Here is a 23270-nt window from a genome sequence, read left to right as displayed (position 1 = left end):
GTCAGATAAAATCAGCGGACATTTAGGATTTCGATCAGAATTTAAGACGGGTGAGCCAGCACTTATATCCGTCCTTTGTCCTCTTTTCTCTTACGGTTCTACGTTTTCCCTTCTTCGTAGCTAACGAGCCACATTACGCTTTTACTTTCTCCAACGATCGAGATCATCCTCTTAAAATATGCCCTTTATCCTTGTAGATGAAATAGGAATAGAAAGAAATAATCATGAATGTAAGAGACCAGAAAAATAGTTTTGGATGAATCTCAAATGACGTTCAACTATTCTCAAAAAATCACAAAATAACCTTTGATGACCTCTAAGTAATCACAAATAAATTTAAGCGTCTTTCTCTGTCCTAATTGTCAAATAACTTCTAAATGGCTTCGGTATGATCCAGCCGAAGAATTTGCATAAAAATATTTCAATAATATCTTTTCAATAAATTTCTACTTATATCGCATACTTGTAGTACACTTTAAACAACGAAGATTCTCTAACAAGAATTCTATAACACGTGCACCGTAAGATTACTTAAATTCAGGTTCTATAGGGGTCAAAAGTCAAGATATCAGCTTGCAAATCGATTCTGCATTGAATATTCCACTTTAATTCTACTTTCATTGAAGTTGACCTTCTCACATAAACCAATCGTCTATTGACAGAAACGCCTATTTATGTTAATACTTCGACCACTGTACGTACACTTAATACAGTTCGTGTTTTTAAATATTCACAGCATCCATCGGCGCTGGATGCTCTTTAAAACGATACTAATTCGGACAACTTTTAAAAGAGCACACGAAACACTTATACCAATTGAAATGTTCGAGCTCAACACTCACGTTTCTCTTTGTCGACTAATTTGATTTAACAATTTGTCTTTCTTCAACTTTGATTACCACTTGGGATCTGTATATTTAATACAAAAATCAACAATAATATCTTAGTCGTATAAAATACAAGATATTAAATAAAATTAAGTAAATCACGACATAGCGATCATCTACGAGCCAATGATATCAGTCGATGAATAATATGTATTTCTTTCTTTGAACTGTTCATCGATATCGTTTACTTATAAATAGAAGAGAACGAAAAAACTGTCAAAAAACAACTGAAAATTAAATAGTGCGTCAGGGTGGTTCTATGCATACTTGAAAAGGCCAACTCAAAGAAAGCTATCTAACCACCCTCAACCTATAGAAAACTTATTAAACTCCACAAATGGTACGCACCATTTTCAATCCTCCAAGGTAAAACAATTCACAACGTTGAAACAAACTCATCGGGCCCTATACCTATACTACAATATTCGCTACACCCTATAACGGGCGAAGCAATAACAATTTCCAAACCTCGAAATCTTCTATCTGTAATTTCGTGGTTCAAACTTTCGCGTACTTAACCAATGAAACCCCTAATCAATTTTCGAATCTAAAACGAAAGTCATAACCTGCTATTAATAAATTGCAATCTAAAAGTTTGGAAAGCCATCCAGAAGATGTATACTCTTTGTCTACAGAAATATTGTACTCCATTTTAGTATGTACTCGTTTATACCAATACGAAGGGCTTACGATAAAAGTAAGCCTTGTCCACGTTTGTCTTCTTCTAGAGAAACAGGAAAATAATCTAGCATCTTTAATTTCTGTTCGACACTTTTCAATTTTTTTTAAGAAAAAGTTGAAAATTTGGAAAGATCTGTTTTTCTTACGAACCCTTACCAAATTTGCATAGTATTTCAAATGTTTGAATAAAATACTTGAATAAAAAATAAAAAAAAGAAGAAAGCACGGTTTTAGGAAACACGCGTCAAATGATTGAGATTTACGAGGCGCAAACCTTTGTAACAGTGACATCGATTTTTAATTCACGAGCACGCTGAGAGAACGTAAACTTGCGGTAAGACAAACGGCCATCGAACGGGAGAAAAAGAACGATGGCGCAAGTAGTGTGGTCGGAATCGATAGCTTACCTGTGTGTCCTCGAGATATAATTTGTAGCTCGCCTTATGGGGCGAGATACGAAACACCCGGAGCGCTTAAACGGCACAGCATGAACCAGACACGCATGCGGGCGAATAATTTATTGAAAAACAATACGTCACGCCACCTCCTGCGCTATTTTTCCTTCTTTTTCCTTCTTTCCTTTATTTTCCTTATTTTTGTTTAATTGTATTAGAATTTTTAATTATACTATTTAATATTAGAAATATTGACGGTCCTCGAATTTATTCGCTTTGAAGAAGACACGGAGAATCCTCTTAGAGGGTTAATAAAGACGTTTGTATGTTTCGTTAAAGAAATTGATAAGCAGTTTTATAGAATTTTGAAATGGGTACTACGCATTGATAAAAATTTATCTCTCGCTAGATATATATAAGAAAGAAGGAGAATAAAGTTAGACGCATTTGCGCACCCAAGCACGCTGAATTTCGAAACTCTGATCGACCACGTTTCCAGAACATGTTATACATACGAAGTGAACCTTAATCACGTGTTTCGTACCTACAATAGAATATATAATACCAAAGAAAAAGAAGATTCAAGTAACATTCATGTAAAACTTATACCGTCGCGTAACAACCAATCTTTGTGTGTGTGTGTGTGTGTGTTTGTCGTGCGTCGCCAAACTTTTCAGCGTTCATTAAGGTTTAAACAAAATTTATAAGACCTTCGTCTCTTATTCTTTCCCTTCCTTCTATCCTTCCTTCCTCTTATTTTTATTTTTTTTCTATTCGCTTCCAATTTTTTCATCCCTCTCTTCCTTACCTTCCTTCCAAGAGAAACTCTCCTCTTAGCTTTCCCCCGTTCCATTTTCCTTTTCTTCCGCCCCGTTTTTCGTTACTTCGCTTCCTTGCTACTCTGCTTCCTTCCCTTTACTCATTTTGTTATCCCAGTTTCTTTCCTTCCTTCCTTTGTTATTTTACTACCCTTTCTCCCTTTTTTTATGTTCTACCTCCATTCCTTCCTCCCTTTTCTCCTCTTCTTTCTTATTCCACTTTGCTTTCCTTTCTTTCCAATCTATGCTGTTATAACGCAACCCGTCCCTCTCTATTTCTTTAATTTACTCCACTCTGTCATTGATCGTATAATAAGGAAAAAATCACAGATAAATATTCGCAACTATTAAGCAACTTAAAAACAATGTTTCGTATAAATATTTTTTGTTAACATATACAATTTACTAACTGCGAACTACAACAATTTCGCCAAACGAACTTCTATCCTCCACAGCCCGCCAACCTCTAAATCAACCTCTGCCCACGACATGCCTCAACAACCTTGCTCAAAGTATGAAAATCAACCTACCAAATCTCTATAACTAAGTATCATGGTAAAAAGAACCGAAGAAACGCGAACGTGATGGAGAAGCGTCTAAACAAAACGTCTGAGGATGGTTAGCCGACGGAGAACGGCGTCAAATCGATGGAGCACGCCGGCTATCGGCGGTCCTCTGAGAAATTTTCGGTGGAAAATCGCGCGAGCAGACACGGGAGATGCTGCGTCCGGGACTCGTACTCCGTTATCGATCTTCCAGCTATTCCCGAGGCGGGCACACAGACGATGGATGTGTCTGTGTGCCTTGGCTACGGGCGCACGCATAACCCCCGTGGAAAGTTCGCGCCTAACCTGGTCCATTGCAATTCGCACGACCACATTGCTTTCTAAATTTGGAGATGTGTGTGTATAGTTGGGAGAAGAAATATGGCGAAGTCGTATATCAAGGAATTAAGGTTTTTGAGAAGCTAATAACATAAGAAAGAATTTAGAACGGATGAATTGGAAGATGTATATTAGATATACCTTAAACTTGATGTTATAATTTACTAACAATCTATTGTAATAGGTTGTTAGCTTTCTCTGTTAGTGTAATAAAATAATAAGCGAACGATTGAGAAGATAATTATCATTTCATCCTCGAGATTTCCTACATCTCTATTACCAATTAATACAAGAAATATGTCCTTTCTACTTTTCATAAAAGATAAGTATAGGTAACTGCACTAAGTATAATAATTAAGATGTGAAATTCATAATATTATATGGACTGTTCGGACACATCAATCAATTGAATAATTTCAAATGTACAGAAAAATGATGATGTTACAAACGCTTTATAAAATTTACTTATGGAAGTCATTTGTTTCTTGAGAATTGAATATTAGTCGCGTTTTTACATACGTAAGTATTTGACTACGCACTTTCCTGAATCTCTCTCGAGCTACATTGTAAAAAGCTTAATATCGGATCAATTTTATGATTTCGCTATATCGATTCCAGCAGCTATACGTGAATTTGGATGTGTATATGCGGGACAGATCGTGACCGTGTGGACGAATTCACGTGGATGGGAAACACGAGGATGCGCTTATGGGGCGATGCTCGGAGTGATTTGTGTTTGGCTCGTTTGGGTGGGAATTCTCTACTGACTAGAGTGTTTGGGTTAAGGGATTAGAAGTTGGGGACGAACACGGATGACTTAGATTTCGTTGATATTGGTTTCTTCGATGTTCCTGGTATCATTGGTGATTGGAAAGTGGATGAGGAAGGTAAATTTTTAGGGGATATATCACAGAAGGTTTTCATGTGTTTTTATTGTATTAAGAAACAAGCATAGGCTTTGATGTTGACGATAATATTGCACCAATTGAAAGCAGAAAAATCGAGGGGGAAGTTAAATTTAGGGACCGTGTAGGATTACGAGGGGAGTGAACCTGCTTTTTATGGAAAAATATATGACGATATCGAGTCTAAAAATTGTAACCTTCCTCAACGTTGTAATGTACGTTCCTAAGTATTTCAGAATTTTTAAATATTTATTTTACGAAACTAATAAAAATTCTTACCAATATTTATGTAATCTCACATAACTGAAAGAAGGATAAACTACCGTGAAATATCATTCAAATTTTTAGCTGTTTGAAATAGTACTTGGTCCGATTCGAAGAATTTGTTAAGTTCTTACGTTCGATCTTGTTACTTGAATTCTTTTACTTTTTCCGATTTTTTGTGTCATGAATTTTATATTAATTATGAAGTATGAATTCTTCGTCCGGTCTTGTTTGAATAAAAAAAAGATATTTATAAATACCTAGGGATAAAATTAATATTAACTTTATTGAAATAAAAATACGATCGTACGTATATACTTATTTATTTTTATTACACCATTTTAACCATGACATACCCAATCCTTTTATATTACCCAAAATAATTTAATTTTTTCTTTATTTTGGAATCTAAATCAAATATATCGAACAAATTCGTGAATTACTATTAGCTAATTGTCAAAAGACAGGTAAACTACGATTATCCAGTCATCTAGTCATCCTAACATATTCCAGACCAGTGTTTTTACTCTTTAAATACAATATTAAGTAACCAAGCTCTCGCCCCACGTCTGACCCAAGCCGGGTACATTCTACTTAGCCGAGCAGATCCAATGATGTAACTCTCTTCGATACGTGGCTCCACGCAAAGACAACCAAAACTATACGTAGATTTCCAACTGTTACCTCTCACACACGATATATCCTATCCCGTGCATATTCATTCCCATTTCTTTCCTCAGAATCAAGCAAAAGACGTCACTGTATCATCCCCATACAAACACACGCAAACACAATAATTCCTACTCTATCCATACACGCATTATCGCAAACAAACTCATACACATAACGCTCTTACAAAAAGAAAATACACAGCTATAGACGTAACATCCATGACACGAGACCTACATACTCTCACACAAAGACACGAGCTAACGTTTCCCAGCTTGATACACGATTACACTCGGAAGCCAGTAAAAAGGCGATCACCGACGAATCTATACGCACGTACACACTCAACAACGTACATACTCACTGACACATCGCTAATACAGAAACAACGATCGATGTGTGAGTTATTCAAACACAAAGGCAGAGAGAAACGCGACTCGTCATGGACAGAGACTTCCACGGTGGAAGATCGGAGCTGGCGCACCAGTTTCCGCGTTCCAGCGGCGCACAAGCGCACATACGAGCACACAGACACAGCAAAAGATACACGCCCACACGTACATCCACCACGAACACAAAGAAAGGCTCGTGTTTCACCAACACCTCGTCGGCTAGCCTGGCTTCAGTAAGCTCGGAGCTTTCGACCGGTCCAGTCGCCTTTCCCTTCGATATTCACGGTTGTCTCCTGCGTTATCTAGTCGATCGTACATACTATCGACGACATGTGCGTGACCAGCCCATGATTCACCGTATATCGTATGATTATCGTCGATAAGAGTGGAAAAATACGGGGCTATTTTCTACCGAGATTCTTCGCCATGTGAAAAGCCACCGATAAGAGACGATTATAGAGAATTCTAGGGATGGACTAGCCTGACACCTTCTTTAAAAGCCACGTATCTCTCCTCACCTTTGTTATATTTGTATTTGGAATGCTTCCTTCGTGAGACATTAACGAGAAACGACTAATTTTATTGTCCAGTCTGTTTTAACTCTTAGATGTATTTATAGGTGACACAGTGTGTGCTTTCGATTAAGAAGCTGCATTGAAAAATTGGGTGAATAAATATATTATCGATTGATGAGAATAAATGATTGGTTTAGAATATCAGCGATCTCGATTTGACTAACGTGAAAATGTATAAATTGATCGCTAGTGAAATAAAAATTGAATGAAAATTATAGATTATTAAGGAAATTATTCGAAGAAAATTGTTTTGAAAGGATTACATCGAAAGGTGGATCGAGCGTCGGTTACATGAGGTTAGATAAGTTTAGGTGAAGGATCGGTTGACGCAGTGCACGAACGTAGTCGAGACTGGTGGCACTGTTCCGGGAGCACCGGCAGCGGGATCATGAAGAGCAGGACGGACAGCATGCACGATGCAACGAGGACCGCCTCGAGATCGATTCGAAGACCGTGGGATCAGCTTGATTACTATAACGGAAAGCGGATAGTGACGTGGATGCCTGTCGCGCGATTTACTCGGGCTTGATTTCTATCTGGCTTTAGTTTCAATCGGAAAACAATTGTCTATCGAGGTTTATTGTCGCTCAATTAGAAACGCTACTATTTAGAAGCTTGGAAACGAAGATTCAAAGATTTGAGAATAAGATTGGGATTGAGTTTAAGAACGTATTAATAATTAGGAAATTAAGAAAGGAAAATAAGTCCGATTTATATTAAATTAAACGAGAGGAAAATGAACGTAGAATATGAGCTAAGGGTTTGGAATTAAGATTAGTCAACGATTGACTATAAACGACGCTCTTTACTGAAGGTTCTTGTAAGTTTAGAGCGAAGATTTTGAGAGGTGTACATAAAGTACTCTGGCAGTGCATTACGAAATCAAGAGCGAAAGAAGCGAGTTGTGATTTGAAAACGATCATCGATGTCTGACTAAAAACGATCCTTACTGAGAGATTTTCTCAAGATTATGGTTTGAAAATTAGTCAACCAACGTCTGACTAAAAACATAATAATTATTAACATTATTAACATAAACATTAGAAAGTTTGAACAGCCACAAGATAGTTTCATAATTGTGTGTTACGAAACCAAAAATGGAGGAAAGTAAACTTGACCTCTGATTTACTTCAACCAGAATTCGAAAACGGGTGTCGATAGATGCCTATTTTAAAACGATATTTCTCGCGAGTTTGAAACGAAGCTCGAAAGGTTTGAGATAATTGGGAAATATATAAGGAAGACAAGAAATAAGCATCTTTATCTCTGATAGACTTACTCCAACTGAAATTCAAAAATGGTTATCTATTGATGTTTAATTTAAAAATCATACTTTTTACAAGTTTAAAACAAAGTTTGGATTTGAAGTAGTTTGAAAGCATATTATTACTAACTACTAAAGAGAGGAATAAACAAGTTTAATTTCCAATTTAACTTAACAAGCCTCCATCGACGTTTGACTAGAAAAGATACAATCTACTAAGTGTTTGTATAAGTTTGAAGTGAAGATCTAAAGATTTAGGCAGCCACAAGACGTCTGAGAACGGAGTAAGTCCCATTTCCAATTTGCCTAAACTACGATTCGACAACGAGCATCGATCAATGTCTCACTAAAAAGGGCCCCTCTACTAATGAACCTTAGAAGGTTTGAGCCGTCCACAATAATATCTGTTACGAAATCAAAGTATAAAAGAAGTAAGTTTTCACAGAAAAATTGTAATCTAAGAACGCTGGATTGAAAATTCAAGGATAAAAGCCTCAAAAAACGTACTACTTGTAACTGAAGATAGTTGTCCAGCTAGAAATCACTGGATCACTTGGATACTTCATAGTATCCAAGTATTTTGAATATTCGGGAGAAAGGTTAAATTCCCATTGGAAAATAAAGATTATTCGTGGTCTAATCAAAAACACTACTTTACATTAAAATTTTTCATACAGAATAAAAAGTTTTGTTCTACAATAACTTTTAAAATATCAAGAAGAAAGAAACGTACTTTTTAGAAGAAAGAAGCAAACTACTTTTTAGAAGTAATGAAATCAAATTAAGAATCACATTTTCCGCCAAATTTTTTGAAAAATGGATCTTAAATTTTCTATATGTTATCATGAATTTGTCACAAAACTAAAAATTCCGGAACAAGATCGGGATTCTAAATATTAATATAAAAGTAACAATAAAAATTAAAAATCAAGCAATGTCCGATTAAAAGGAATCTTTTCTACTGAATCCTCGTTAATTCTCGTATTCTGAATATCAACGAAACTAAAGAAGAGGGAAGACATCGACTCGAAATTAACTTTGGAAGATCGTTACGTCGATTCTTCGCTAAGTTATTATTAAGGATCGAAGAAAACGGCCGGATGCACAAACGATTAATTCTCGGCCCAGTGAAGATCCAGGGATGCAGCAAAAACCAACGGTGCATACTTAAAGGACGTCGTTGAAGAGGACAAACTGTTAAAGAGACGTCGGCGTAGCCTTGTCGATCTCTTTCACAGTATAATAATAATATCAACGTACATCAATTAAACACAACAAAAAATTAGCATTTCGACTATCTACAATAATTTTATCAAAGCTCCACGTTGATCAAACAAAGGCGTTCTTCGATGAAATATAAATGTTATATAAGGAAGATATTATATCGGAGATAGAATTTTTTTAAACTTTTGTCGAAGAAGGAAGTAAGGATTTGAGAAGAAAATTGTTGATTAGGCACCGGTGAGTTTTGGAATTTTTTTAAAATTCTTTCAAACTTCTTTTACACAAAGAAAAAGTTAAGAATCAAATTAAAAATTGTGAATATGGGAGTAAATTTTAGAGAATTGTGTAAAAGTTCTTTCAAAAATTGTTCAAAATTCTTTCCTCTTTTTAAAAGATGGGGAGAATTAAGAAAAAGTGTAAATGAAAGAAATGTTGGGTTTCGTCGTCTCTCACATGATTGTGGGAGGAGGGAGTTAGAAAAGGGCAGTGTCGCAGACGAAAGTAGACATCGAAGTAACGGATGGTCGCGTCGTTCTTCGCTACAAACGGTTATTTTCGGAAAGACGTAGCATGGGGACGAAGAACGGCTCGTTGAATATCAAATCGCGAAATTTCATAATTCTACGATTAGACGTGAATTTCCCGTGAGAGTCGTTCCGTTCGATCCTTGGGGGATGAAACGGGATAAAACGAGTCCCCAAGTTACACAAGACACGTTCGCGATGAAAGATTGCACGATCCTTTTTCATAACGCTTTTCTACGTAGAAAAGAAGATTCAGAAGATCATTAAAAAAATTCATGAAAATTATTAAAATGTAACCAAATTAAATTATGAAGTATGAATCGTAAAAATGATTGTACGCTGTAAATATTCTATGCATAATTCTATATATCTAAACAACTGTAAAAAGAATACTACGTACAAAATCATATATATATATATATATATATATATATTAATATGCATGCATGAGCATTTTATTTCTAAATTGTATCGTTAAAAATTATAAAAAAAATACAACAAAAGTATTCTCATCAAAATATTATTTTCTATAATTCTTTATACTACTCTTATTGCGAGGAAACTTATAAAAATAGTTCCGCAAATATACCTCCCAAATTCGCGTACCATTTTCCATGTCAAGAAAAGCTCACTAATTAAAATTGATACTAATAGCGCATCAAAAAATCAAAACATAATTTTTCGAAAAATCTATTATTCTTTTCAAAAGTTTCCTTGGGCAAATAATGAAAAGCTGTTAAAAAATACCTCATCACGTCCAAAGGGTTAATCACGACTATTTACAACTTTACTTTTAATCGTCTGTCTCCCGCGAATTTCATAAGTTTCATGAATACAGAAACGGGGTGAGCAAAGTACAACGGTGAATTCTGTTATCAAGAATGGAGAGGAGACGAGGGGATGGGGGTAGCGACATTCTGAGCGAAAGGAATAACTAACTGGTTTCAGGCTTGGTGTCTCTGGGACTCGCAGCACGGTCCGAAGAGCCCGTAAAGTTTAACAAAGCGAAGGGGTTACAATGCGAAGTGTCCTCTCACCTCGTTCTCCCGAGAACTCCGCACGTTAAAGCCTTGCAGCGCAGCTATACCATCGTGCTCAATGCTAATTAATTCAGACGTAAGATGATATGGAGTCTGAAGACGAGGTGGACGAAGAGCTGCCGGAGGTGAAACACACAGAGGTACGATAATCCCACTAAAAAAGATGCAAGAAAAAGAGAAATGAAAGAAAATGAAGAAACAAAGGATGACAAGTTAAATTATTTAATAATTACTATTAATTAATTGTTATGTTTATTAACTTATCAAGGACCAAGCAGAGAAATAACGAGTGAAAATGCAGATAATTAGTGAATATACAATAGTAATCATCAATGAACAAATTTAAAGTGAAATGACATGGTTAATAAATTACATGCTGAAAACTAAAAAGTAATTACATACTAGGGATTCTCGTAAACGATTATTGTAAACAACTAGAAGAAGTTATAAAACTGATACTATAAAGATTGTAATATGATATTAAAAAAATCACATAGGTGGACCGGAATGATAACTTAAAGAAGTTCGAGACAATGAAAATTTCAACGAAACCAATGTCCTCGAAGACGGCAGAGTGTCACCTGGTATGCTCGGTGAATCCCGAGCAACTGGAACCACCCGTTGTTCCCTGCAATGATCCTGATAAGACGAAGGCGCAGGAAGAATCAAAATTACCTTTAAGCACCAACATCAAGACTGATACGAAGGACAGCGAAATTGTCCTGAAGGATAGGATATGCAGGAGCAAAAGGATCACCTGCCAAGATACGATACACGAGTACGACGAGGACGATAGTCTCACTATGGAAAAAGTTGGCAGGTAAGTAAATATTTTGTTCTTATACTTGAATATTGTTCGTTATTGCTAATCTATACATTTATTTTATAAAATTTCATGTTGCTTTTGAATATTTTATTTCTTAACGTGGATCGGCATATTAATATCATAAGCAGAAAGCTAAAGAAGTACATTTTTGTTACGATATTTTTCCAAAAAGGTACCTTGAGGCGCATCCGGACGCGGCGGAGGCCTGGTTTCGCGAGAACGCGAGCCTCGAGCTTCGTCAACGACTTCAGGGTATGACAGTGGTTCAAACCAAATCACCACTGAAGAACGTACACCAACAGGAGAACCTTCTGAGTCGAAGCAAACGGAACAGTGTCACCTCTGACCTGTTCCAGAGTTGGCTGGCCTCCAGTTCACCGGCGAAACGCAGTAGAAGTCCCAGCAGGTGATTTAACATCTTTTTAATCTTTTCTATTTTAAAAATTTTTTAATCTTTTCAACGTTATATGTAAATATTTAAAGAAATTTGTGTCTGAGGACTATGAATATTTTTCAAATAAACAAATGCGTTCTACCTTGTTTAGGTATCTATTGTACTTAGATTACAGTAGCTTATTCCCTATAATTGCGTTTATAAAAATATTGCAATTTACATAAATATCTTTAATCTATTAAGGATGAAAATTTATAAAAAAATGAATTTTTACTTTAATTATCATCAACGATTTGCTAAAGAGTAAAAATCTTCATTCGTAGAACGAAGAAAATATCAGAATACCTATAAGATATGATCGTATATGTTAAATCCAGGACTTACACCTCGTTGGTAGGACGAAGAGAAGAGCTCAACAGATTAGATGAGAGCGATTTGTTCATGGAGTTGATCAGAGATGTAGCGAATGAGTTGGATATCAACGTTCTTTGCCATAAGATCCTTGTGAACGTCGGCCTGCTCACGCATGCTGACCGTGGAAGCCTTTTTCTGGCTAAAGGACCTCTGGAAGATAGATATTTAGTTGCAAAATTGTTCGATGTAACGCAAGACACTGAATTGGAGGAAGCCATTCAAAGGGCGAAGAACGAAGAGATTAAGATTCCTTTTGGAGTTGGAATTGCTGGCTATGTAGCTCAAACTAAGGAAATCATCAACATCAAGGATGCTTACAAGGTACGCATAAAAAAGAGATTCGATGAATCAGTCTTCGATAAAACAGTAAAGAGGTTGTTAAATTTTGAAATATAAGTCGAATTAATTAATTAATAAATAAGATGTTAAGGATAAGAATGGTTAACAATTTTAAAAAATAAAGAAAAAAATTCTGGATAAAAACATTTCTAGGACAAAAATAAATAGTTGATAAATGTTCCTTTCTAGGATCCAAGGTTCAATAGTTCCATCGATATGAGAACGGGTTACAAAACAACATTGATTTTATCTATGCCTATCTGCAATTACGAGGGAGACGTGATTGGTGTTGCACAGATTATAAACAAGACTAATGGTAGTAATGAATTTACCGATAGAGATGTGGAGGTGTTCCAAAGGTTAGCGAATGTTACAACTTGTTAAAAGTAAAAAGCAACATTGCGAACTCTACGTTATGCCAAAAAATTACGCTAAACATTTTCTATCGTGGATACAGATTATAGACTATCAGACGATAATTTAATGGCAAATGAAACAAATAAAAACAAGACAGATAAGACAAGATGGAAAAAATTGGAAAAATACAAAATATTTATCGTTGAATATTGTAGTACAATAGCTACCTATCTTTGAAATAAATTAAAAACATCGCAAGCGACACACATATTCTATGTCTCTATGAAAAAACTAATTACAGGTACCTAACATTTTGCGGAATCGGAATACAAAACGCACAGCTTTTCGAGTTATCGGTGCAAGAGTATCGAAGAAATCAGATTCTGCTGAATCTTGCTAGAAACATATTCGAAGAACAGAATAATCTGGAATGTTTGGTCACGAAAATAATGACCGAAGCGAAGGAACTTCTAAAATGTGAAAGATGTGCCGTGTATCTTCTAGATCTTGACTGCGGCGAGGCAGTAAGTTCATTCGAATAATCAACCTCAACGTATGTTTAAAGTAATTAAAGTACGAAACAGATTTTTGATGAATTTCTAATTTTCTCTACTCAGTTGTTAAATAACCGAGTAGAATAATTATTGTTAAATAAATAGCATAGAATAAGTAAAGCTGTGAGAAAAGCGAGGATTTCTCGAGCCCTTTGAAAGGGTTGGCGAGGAGCGTAATAAGAGATCCTAAGTTTCGTTTCAGGGACACCTCGAAAAGATCGTCGAACGACCGGGAAAGTCGACGCAAGAGTGCCGGAAACCGCTGTCGAGGAGAGAGGTGAGTGACACCGGCAACGTGTTGCTCGAGTTCGTAAGTCTGATCATCTTTTTCTTCTTTCCTGGCGGCTCAGAGTAACAACATCGAGATGGAGGATATTTTCCAACAACACGTGAGTAAATCTCTTGGTCCTTGACGTATCAATGGCGTTTAATATTCTTAATTTTTCATTTTTCTTTCGCGTCAAAATTTCTCTTTTTATGCCTAGGCATTGAACGATGCAAATAAATTTACTACAATTTTCGAGATGGACAACGAGACTCAGGAAGCTAAAGTCTACAGACCTAGCGGAAGCGATCTATCGAATCCTCTAGGTCAGATCGCAAGATACGTCGCTGCTACTGGTCAGATCTTGAATATTGGAGACGTGACCACATGGCTGAAAAAGGGCGTTGTTGTTCAAGCTGGTAGTGGACCCATCAAGAGTATCCTTTGTATGCCAATAGTTAATGGACAGAGAACTGTGATTGGCGTTGCTCAATTAATCAACAAGGTTGTTCTTCATTTTTTTTATATCAAATACTTTTATATTTTTTAGTTTTCAGGAGTGAGAATCTTTGATGATTAGAGTGATTATCTTCTATTTTTTATTAGAAAAATTAATAGTTTTTTAAATTAAAATTAAATAGTTTGCAATTGAAAAATCCAATATTTACGAAGCTCGCTATCGACCTACGAAATCTAAAGTAAATTTAATTATCGATAAAATATTCTACAGGACAACGGAACATCCTTCACGGACTCGGACGTATCGATCTTCGAGGCGTTCGCCATTTTCTGCGGCCTCGGAATCCACAATACCCAAATGTACGAATCAGCGTGTAAGCTGATGGCCAAGCAGAAAGTAGCTCTTGAATGTCTGAGCTACCATGCGACAGCCAGCAATGACGACACATTGAAATTAACTTCTGAACCGATACCGTCCGCGGAATGCTATAATTTGTACAGTTTCACTTTCATTGACTTCGATTTGACCGACGAAGATACCTGTAGAGCTACAATTAGAATGTTCAAGCAATGCGACCTCATCCAAAAATTTCATATCCCCTACGAGGTTCTCTGCAGATGGGTTCTTAGTGTCAAGAAAAATTATAGGTAAGAAAATTGTTAAATTAATTAAAGTATATTACATAATACTCCAAAAGTAAATAGTTTTGGAAATTTTGTCAGCAGATTCTCCCCTAATTAACTATCGAAATTATTATAAAAATTGCATTACAACTTATGAAATGCCGTAACAAAATTACAAACGATTGGATTGCGGATGTTTATGTATTTATAAAATATTTAAATATACGTATAAAAATGTACATAATGCACACAACATGCGAAATATTCAAGATGAAGTACTCGTTATAATGTTTATGCAGCGAATCAAATCTTTGTCTAGATTGCATTTCCTTTTATTTTATAATTTGCACAACATCCACAGTCTAATAGTAATGCCGAGACAAAAATGAATGAAAATGTATATTAAATTAACTTGTGGAACCTGCTGTAGCATGGAAATTTCTTGACTATTTTTAGACCAGTCAAGTACCATAATTGGAGGCATGCACTAAACGTCGCCCAGACGATGTTCGCCATGCTGAAAACCGGCAAGATGGAGCAGTTCATGACAGACCTTGAAATTCTTGGACTCCTAGTCGCTTGTTTGTGTCACGACTTAGACCATCGAGGAACCAATAACGCGTTTCAAATGAAGACAGAATCGCCATTGGCTATTCTTTATTCAACAAGTACTATGGAACATCATCATTTCGATCAATGTGTCATGATCTTGAATTCGGACAGCAATAACATCTTTCAGAGTCTGTCTATGGAAGATTATAGGAAGGTGATGAAGGTGGTTGAAAGTGCGATACTTTCTACTGATTTGGCTGTTTATTTTAAGAAGAAAAATAAATTCATGGAGCTGATCGATGAGGGAGAATTCGATTGGCAGAGTGAAGAGAAGAAAGAACGTAAGATTAATTTATCAATGATTACCGTAAAAGCTAGTAATTCACCTATATATCATTTACGTATATCCTCTGTTTCCTCTACCGTATATCCTATAATATGACAAAAGATAGATCTGAAGAGTGGTTTCGGTTGATTTGTGTTAATGCGATATCATAAATAGTGAAAATGAAATTTGTAATTGAAAATTTAATAACTGGTGTTCTGTACTGACAGGGTGACATCAAATTTAATATTTTATTATTTTTTTATAATAGAGAGAAATCTAAGAAGTAAATATTACTCTATTTCTATAATGTCTCCGAATTTGACGTCTAATTATATATAATTTTCTATACTCGTGGAAAAATTAAATCTAGGAGACACCTATTCCTCTATATCCAGTATACCTAGAGGTGATATCCAATAAAATAAATTCTAGGAGCCTTAAATCCATAGTGCGCTAAATTCAAGAGACAGCAATTTTCCTATATCTATAGTAAAATCAAATCTCGAAGTCATATGTATATATATACTATATTTATAATAAAATCTAACCCACCTAACAGCTAACGGTCAACTTAACTCTAACATTGCCTAGCCTAAATTCTATTGTAATTACTCTTCACTGACAGCACTATCAAATACCAAATTCTCATCCTTCGATTTCCACTTTCTATTTTCAGTGCTATGTGGAATGATGATGACGGCATGCGACGTGAGCGCCATAGCAAAGCCTTGGGAAGTACAACACCGCGTAGCCAAGCTAGTCGCTGATGAATTCTTCGACCAGGGTGATCTAGAACGTCTTCAATTAAATCAACAACCAGTGGCCATGATGGATCGTGAAAGAAAGGACGAACTTCCCCAAATGCAAGTTGGTTTCATCGACGTAATATGTCTGCCTTTATACAAGGTTCTCTCAGACACTTTTCCATGGATTATGCCTCTCTATGAAGGCACCATGGAAAATAGGCAACATTGGCAAGACCTGGCTGAAAAAGTCGAGATGGGTTTGACCTGGATTGATCGTGACACCATTGACGAACCTGTAGAAGAATTCATTTCTTATGAACCCAAGGACATCGAGTTCACTGTCACAACCTTGAACTGTGCTCACGTAGACAGAAAAGAAGTTGCAGAAAAATCCACGTTAGGAAGATTCGCTTCTTTAAGAAAAGGAGGTCGAACATTAACCAAAGGAGTTAGACATCGAATCAGTCGATCACTTTATGCTAGAAGCACTCCTGAAGATGCTGCAAGATCGAAAGCTTTGATACCTGACAGAAAGAGTCGGAACAAATTATGTTTGCTCATTTGACGGCTTACGTCCACTACTCTTGAGAGCATACCGGAATGACGAAAGAAAAATAGAAAGATTTTACGAAAAATTTAAAATTTTCTTAAGATTAGCTCTGATGGACGTTGATACTGTCTACTGGCTAATTTATACTAGCTTGCAACTAGTTATTTACGAAGAAATAAAGATTACCTTGAGCTCTTGATGTTCATAGAAGATTTTGAAGAATCATGGTAATCAAGATTGTTAATAGAATTATGGAGATAACAGAAGATTAATGGAGAGTAATTCATTGAGAATGAAGAACTAAATTCTAGAGAATATAATGACTGTATAGTGAAGCAAGAAAGAAAAGTTCATAGAAGGTTTTAGAAAATTGTGGTAATCGAAATTGTTAACAGAACGACGAAATCATTCGTTAAATAATGGACGACTGTAAAAATGAAACTTCTAAATGACTATATAGCGAAGATACGAAGCAATGAATGTTTAGAAAAATCAAAAACTATCAAAATAACATGGAATTGAGATTTCCTTGAACGAAGAAAATATTTAAGATCACAGAGTCAAAGCTAAAAATGGGAGCTTGCAGATTTCATTCCAAGACTGTCGAGTCTTTAGGTGGGAAGTTAGACGAATAGTCGATGGCTAGGTAGTTAGACTGGTGATGAGTTAGACAACCTTCATCGACTTTTACCATTCAGAAAAAGAAACGTGATGTAGTCGACGATGGTACGAATTCAATTTTGACAATCTTTTTTGTATTACATCTCGATACCTTATTAGGATAATTCCAGAGATATAGAATCGATGAAAAATGGAAGAATGGATCTCGCGATTTATAAAATAGAAAAGAAAAGAATAGTTGGAAGATGGGCATTTTTATATATCAATGGAAAGGAGACGAAAAATACAGAAAAAATAATGGGAAATATGTACCCAAATGATAGGCATTTTTATATTCCAAAGAAAACGGGGAAAAATAGAGAAAATTGTAAAAGAAAAAATGAAAGCAACAAAATGTTGAAGTCTCGATGCATTCTCGACACATTGCATTTCGATTCCACGCGTTTCTAAGATAGCGCCGAGAATCAATCAGCGATAAAGATATGTACAAGGCAAATTGATGCTTACGAATCGAATTAACGATTCAATTACGTCATTCAACCACACCAAAAATTGCGTCTATGACGCAGGAAATAAATACGCGATCTCGCATTCTGCGATTCAAGGATGTGACTCGCAATCTTATTTTTGTATTTTTCTCTTTTTTTCTTCTTCTTCCTTTATACATATCTTTCCTGTTGTCAATAACTTATCATCAATCCAAGTATCTTTCCTATTTTCTGTTGTTTTAATTAATATTCAGAAGCCAGGAAAAAGCTCAAAAAGAATTCGATGAGTCTTTTGTTTCATTAAACTATTAAGTATTTATGATTGATTCGTATGAAATCCTTGTCAGAGATGGTGTTGTGCAAAATAGATATTTTCTTGATGAAACAAAAAGACACAAGCGTGATACAAGCCTGGCCGATCCGTGCTAATAGTACGTACAAGTATCAATTAATTATTCAGGATCGTTCGAATACGGTGTTTAAAAAAAAAAAAAATGCAAATATGTGAATACAGCGACAAGAGTGAGACTGGTTTCTAGTCTTTTGATATAGCCACTGTGTACGAACATGCCTGTCAGAGACTATCGCACACGACTAAATAAAATCTGAATGTGCTCAAAGTGTCTTACACTTCTTCTACCTTTTCTCTGTCCCCTAGAAATAAATGTATTTTAAATTAAAAAGAAATTTAAAAAAATTAAGTAAAAAGTATGAAGTATGGAAAGAATATGATAGAATCTAGTATTTATATACTTGATTCTAGGAAAAATACAATAGTATTAAATTTTCGACATTCGAAGAACATCTTTTTTGATGAATGAAAACTTCACAATTTTTTTATAGTGAGTCATTGATTATTTATGAAATTTTCATCTTCGATAACTATTGTGGTTCATTGATAATCCACTACGAAAATTTCACACTCAATGACTATTATAGATTATCAATAACTCATGAAAATATTATTTATGATAAATATTAATTAATTAGTTTATCACTGCCTGAGAGAGAAATTTTTTTGTAATTATTGTAAATCACCCGTAATTCGCATAGGAATTTTCATTTTCAGTGACTATCGTGACCCACTGATGACCTATGAACAAGATTTATAAGTGACCAGCGACCCACGATAACACAAAAAAGTTGTATTAAAATCGCCTCATTTCAATTTCAAAGAGTAGTCCTTTGGCTCCGTGATTTTTACGCAGCTTTTTATTATTAAAACATTTAGAAATTACACTCGAACGATGGTGTCCTTTACACAATAACGAATCATCAAACGTTTTCTTTTCTTCTTTTGGTCCTACGATTAAATTAAGTATAACAAACGGTTTTTCCCCTCATCATCTTTTTTCTCTTGATACTCCGTGTGTCGACGATTTAAATTCGCTATTTACATATTTATGCAACGTTTGATTGCATAGTAAAAGAAAGAAAGAGGAGCCTGACACGCGTAACACTACGACACTGTTCGACAATTATTTTCATTTTTTTTATAAGACAAAAAATGTGTTCCTTAGAGATTAAAGATTTTCATTTGTTTAATCTTATTTATAATTCATTCTCTTAAGAAACGTAAAATAGGTAGATAGATAGATAGAGAAAGAGAGAGAGAGGAAGAGAGAGAGAGAGTATGTCGAGGCAGTGGCGCGGCTATTTGGCAAGACTCTTTCACCTTGTCGTACAATTTATGTGGAGCAGGCTCCATTTATGATCACCGTGACCAAGGACGAGACCGAGTTTTACCCTAGAAAATGAATACTTAATCTCCTCATGACATGGGTAAGTATATGTGGGCGCTAAAACAGCCATCGAAACGTCTCGTAAAAAACGATATACTCGTTAGTCAATATTATAAAGAAGAAAAGTTTCGAGGCTTGTCGATTGAGATCATATAACGTTCTATCGGAAAACGAATACGAAAAATCATAAAGAATCTGTGAGAAAGTCGAGCATACGGTTTGCAAGATTTGACAAGAAAAATTCTTTTAAGTCTCGCGCGAGTTCGTAGAAAAATATAAAAACAAAAGAATCACGCATACAATGCGATTATAATTATGTATAACCAGCATCATCCAACTAAGTGCATGTGAGTCGCGGTTCATCCTTGATCACAATGCTCCCACCGTCACATTGATTCGATATAATATAATCTATTTTTTAATTAATTATCTCTTTCGTAATTCACCTTTCTTTCGTTTTTGTCTCTTCTTTTTTCTTTTTTCTCTTCTTTTCGTACAATTTTCTTTGTTAGCCAATCCAACGGAGATTTCTCTGAGCGCAAATGTTTTGTGCCAGCAATTTCAATTTTTCGATCCAATTTGTCTAATTAATTACTCTGTTAATAGAGAGGTGTCACATCCACGGTAAGTGAACACCTGGGCTTGTGACGTGTGTCGTGTTCACAGGTTCAATGAGTAAAACTCACAAGATATGGTCACTAAACAGAAGCATCGTGGAAGATATAACGCGAAAAATAATTAAGCTTAAACGAAGTTGAACAAAACGTTTTAAGCTTATAATAACGCGAATAAATATTTCTCAGTACTTGACAATGATGCTGAATCAAATTCAAAACCAAATTGAGTTTGGAACTATTCAAATGAGAAATGGAACTCGAATTTGATTCACATACACTGTCTGTTAAATGCAGATGACGATAAAATTTTTAAACGAACAGTAAAAATCTTTTTAAACATTCACTCGATATACAAAGAAACTGGGCATGTGAGTAAAATCTGTGTAAGTGTTTCTGGTCTTATACATTTGATGAATAAAACACGCTCCTTAGTAAATACACACCCAGATACTTTGCATCGATTGTTTACACTGGCATTGTTATATGCATAGAAAATTTAACGCCTTGGCCTTGGTACGCATCCACGATTTGTCCAAACTCAGCGCTGGACACTAGATACAATAATTTCAATTGATCAAAAACATACATGCAAAGAAAAAGTAATTGTGTCCTTGTTTTCAAGACAAACCCTGTGAAAGTGTACTTTTGTTATTTCACGATCGAAAGTCTCACGAAGTGTCAATGAAATTCGTTACATTCCATCAAATGGAATAAACAAAGCTTTCCTTAGAACAAACTTACATTATACTATATCAAAGAAGTCAACTTTTGTTCATGTTATTTAACAAAAACATTGCATGTATGTTTACAGTATCATTCACTAAAAATGTAAATCGTTTTCCTTTATTCTGTGAACTTCTGTAAAATTCACATTGCATGAACTAAATTGTACGATACGTTTGGAGTTTGAACAAAATTTATGTCCAGAGACACTCATCAGCTCATATAAGTTTTGCAATCCCAACAAAATGGCAGAAGTGCTTGGATCACATAAAGAACTCCCTGGATCGGCTAATGTGCAGTCACGATGCAGGCCTGTCCAATACTGAAATTTCTATTAGCCTAAGACCACGCATTACAGGATCTGTTAGTAACAAACCACGTGGCTTGTAGACTCTGTCATTTTGTTCACTAACAAACTTTGCCACTTTTCGTAAACACTTTTCGTAATGAGTCTCTGTGCATATATAAATTAGATAACCAGTGAGGCAAGCCAGGCAACCTTCACAGTATGTGGAACAACTGGCTCGTTCAGCTTCTGCGAAGTAGTTGTTCAATTGATTGATTGTATACTCGAACGACTGTCTGTCCAGCTAAATTGAAAAATAAGATAGCAAAAACATGTTCTATAAATGTGAAATGAATTGGTTTGTTACTGCCTATGAATTCACTAAATTCACTCTTCATTAAAACTAAATTAAAACGAACGATATTATTATGTTTCTGCAACTGCTGATCCTATAGTAGATTTATATAAAAAATTTGAAAATAAAAAGCACAAGAAATTATTGAAAAAACAAATACATTATTGATGAAATAAATCTTATATAGAAGTAACAATTTTTAAAATATAATAATTTAAACAGACAATTACACAACTTAAAAATTAAACAGAGATAACCAAAAAGATAACTCAAATGGTCAACATTTTATGAATAAAATACATAAATAAATTTTTTTAAATACATACCCTGCTTTCTAATTCTGTGGGAAACTGTGTTTGGAACTTAACCATAGTGCCTTCGCTGTAGTCACGTTGTATAAAAACTTTCTGACAATTCGGAGGAGGCCCCCCACCTGCTTGCCCTCGACCAGCTGACATATCCTCCAGGGGTGTAAGGGCAGCGTGATTGCCCTACAAAAAATAAACCCAATAAACATTTTACCAAACTCTTCCACAAAATCAATTTAAAACTCAAAATTTCCTCTTTTATCACTCTTCTCACCTTTACTTCTGGTTCGCATGTCGAACACATTTTCGTTTGTCTAACCACAAAACCGCACCCAAACCACTTTATCGAAAATCATTCGTAATAAATCTGAAGTCTATCGACAATCGATTAAAAACGATATCGTACGGTGTTCGATATTCAAAACAAATGGAACATGAAAGAAAGTGACGAAAGAAACATCGTACCATACAGACCAATAGTAAAAGAAAGTAAGAAAAACCGAGACAAAAGGTAGACGCACTTACCAATGGCATTTTAAGCTTCGTCTTGATGATTTGATAAAACAGATTCGTTGAAAATAATCTCGACTATTTAGTCGGACGCGAAAAAGAGAACGAGGGAATAAGGATGCAACATACAACTGATCACTGAACCATGGATTTTCGTTGGAAAACCACGGAGGACAGTACTCTGACTCTGACCACGGTCGTATACACAGGTCTAGCAACTCCCGTAGGGGAAGTAAAGCTCTTAATGTCGTAAGGTATGCTTCACAATCGACCGCTAGCCATAAAGCGCTGCAATCGCTTTGCTAAGTGAAAACACTTTTAGCTACATTTCCAAATACTGAAATTATTGAATTACATACAAATATTTAGTGAAATATCAAAAATGTATATATATTATTTATTTATATAATAAAAATATACTTATTCAATTAATTAACAATGTAAAAAATACCAACAATTATTTTCAAACATGACTTTACACACACTAAATGGACAGATACGTATTAGCTTCCTCTCTAATACTAAATAAACTAATGTTTAGTATTTTACTAGGAACAGCTAGAAATAATAAAAAACAGATTATTGTGTGTACATAATGTGCTTTTATTACAGCATAATATAAAATTTACACATTAAAGCTGGTCTTAGAAGAATGAATATCCCTATTTTATATTTTCCCTATTTCATAAA

The 23270-nt window shown here is 35.2% G+C and overlaps 2 protein-coding genes across 4 annotated transcripts; one reads left to right on the top strand and one right to left on the bottom strand.

The window, feature by feature from the left end:
* The first annotated feature begins 6217 nt into the window (after positions 1 to 6217).
* Positions 6218 to 18659, top strand: LOC100650502 (cGMP-specific 3',5'-cyclic phosphodiesterase). The gene is made up of 13 exons (XM_020866857.2): positions 6218 to 9195; positions 10431 to 10662; positions 11020 to 11342; positions 11521 to 11754; positions 12120 to 12477; positions 12685 to 12854; positions 13154 to 13376; positions 13609 to 13683; positions 13757 to 13795; positions 13892 to 14176; positions 14402 to 14778; positions 15211 to 15647; positions 16311 to 18659. Exons 2-13 carry the CDS (start codon positions 10609 to 10611, stop codon positions 16943 to 16945), a joined length of 3210 nt encoding a protein of 1069 aa, XP_020722516.2. The 5' UTR covers positions 6218 to 9195; positions 10431 to 10608; the 3' UTR covers positions 16946 to 18659.
* Positions 18660 to 19229: 570 nt separating this feature from the next.
* LOC100651620 (golgin subfamily A member 7) lies at positions 19230 to 22871 on the bottom strand. Of its 3 annotated transcripts, XM_020866830.2 has the most exons (4): positions 22596 to 22871; positions 22345 to 22444; positions 22089 to 22253; positions 19230 to 21711 (listed from the first exon to the last, which is right to left on the bottom strand). In XM_020866830.2, exons 2-4 carry the CDS (start codon positions 22372 to 22374, stop codon positions 21421 to 21423), a joined length of 486 nt encoding a protein of 161 aa, XP_020722489.1. In that variant the 5' UTR covers positions 22375 to 22444; positions 22596 to 22871; the 3' UTR covers positions 19230 to 21420. The 3 variants fall into 3 exon arrangements, with proteins under 3 accessions (XP_020722489.1, XP_003401386.1, XP_048268582.1); XM_003401338.4 differs by lacking the exon at positions 22345 to 22444 and having other exon boundaries at positions 22596 to 22867; XM_048412625.1 differs by lacking the exon at positions 22596 to 22871 and having other exon boundaries at positions 22345 to 22580.
* Positions 22872 to 23270: the final 399 nt, after the last annotated feature.

The sequence above is a fragment of the Bombus terrestris genome, chromosome 15 (genome assembly GCF_910591885.1).
Source record: "Bombus terrestris chromosome 15, iyBomTerr1.2, whole genome shotgun sequence".
Lineage (NCBI taxonomy): Eukaryota > Metazoa > Arthropoda > Insecta > Hymenoptera > Apidae > Bombus > Bombus terrestris.
This window is presented reverse-complemented; position numbering and strand designations above follow the sequence as displayed.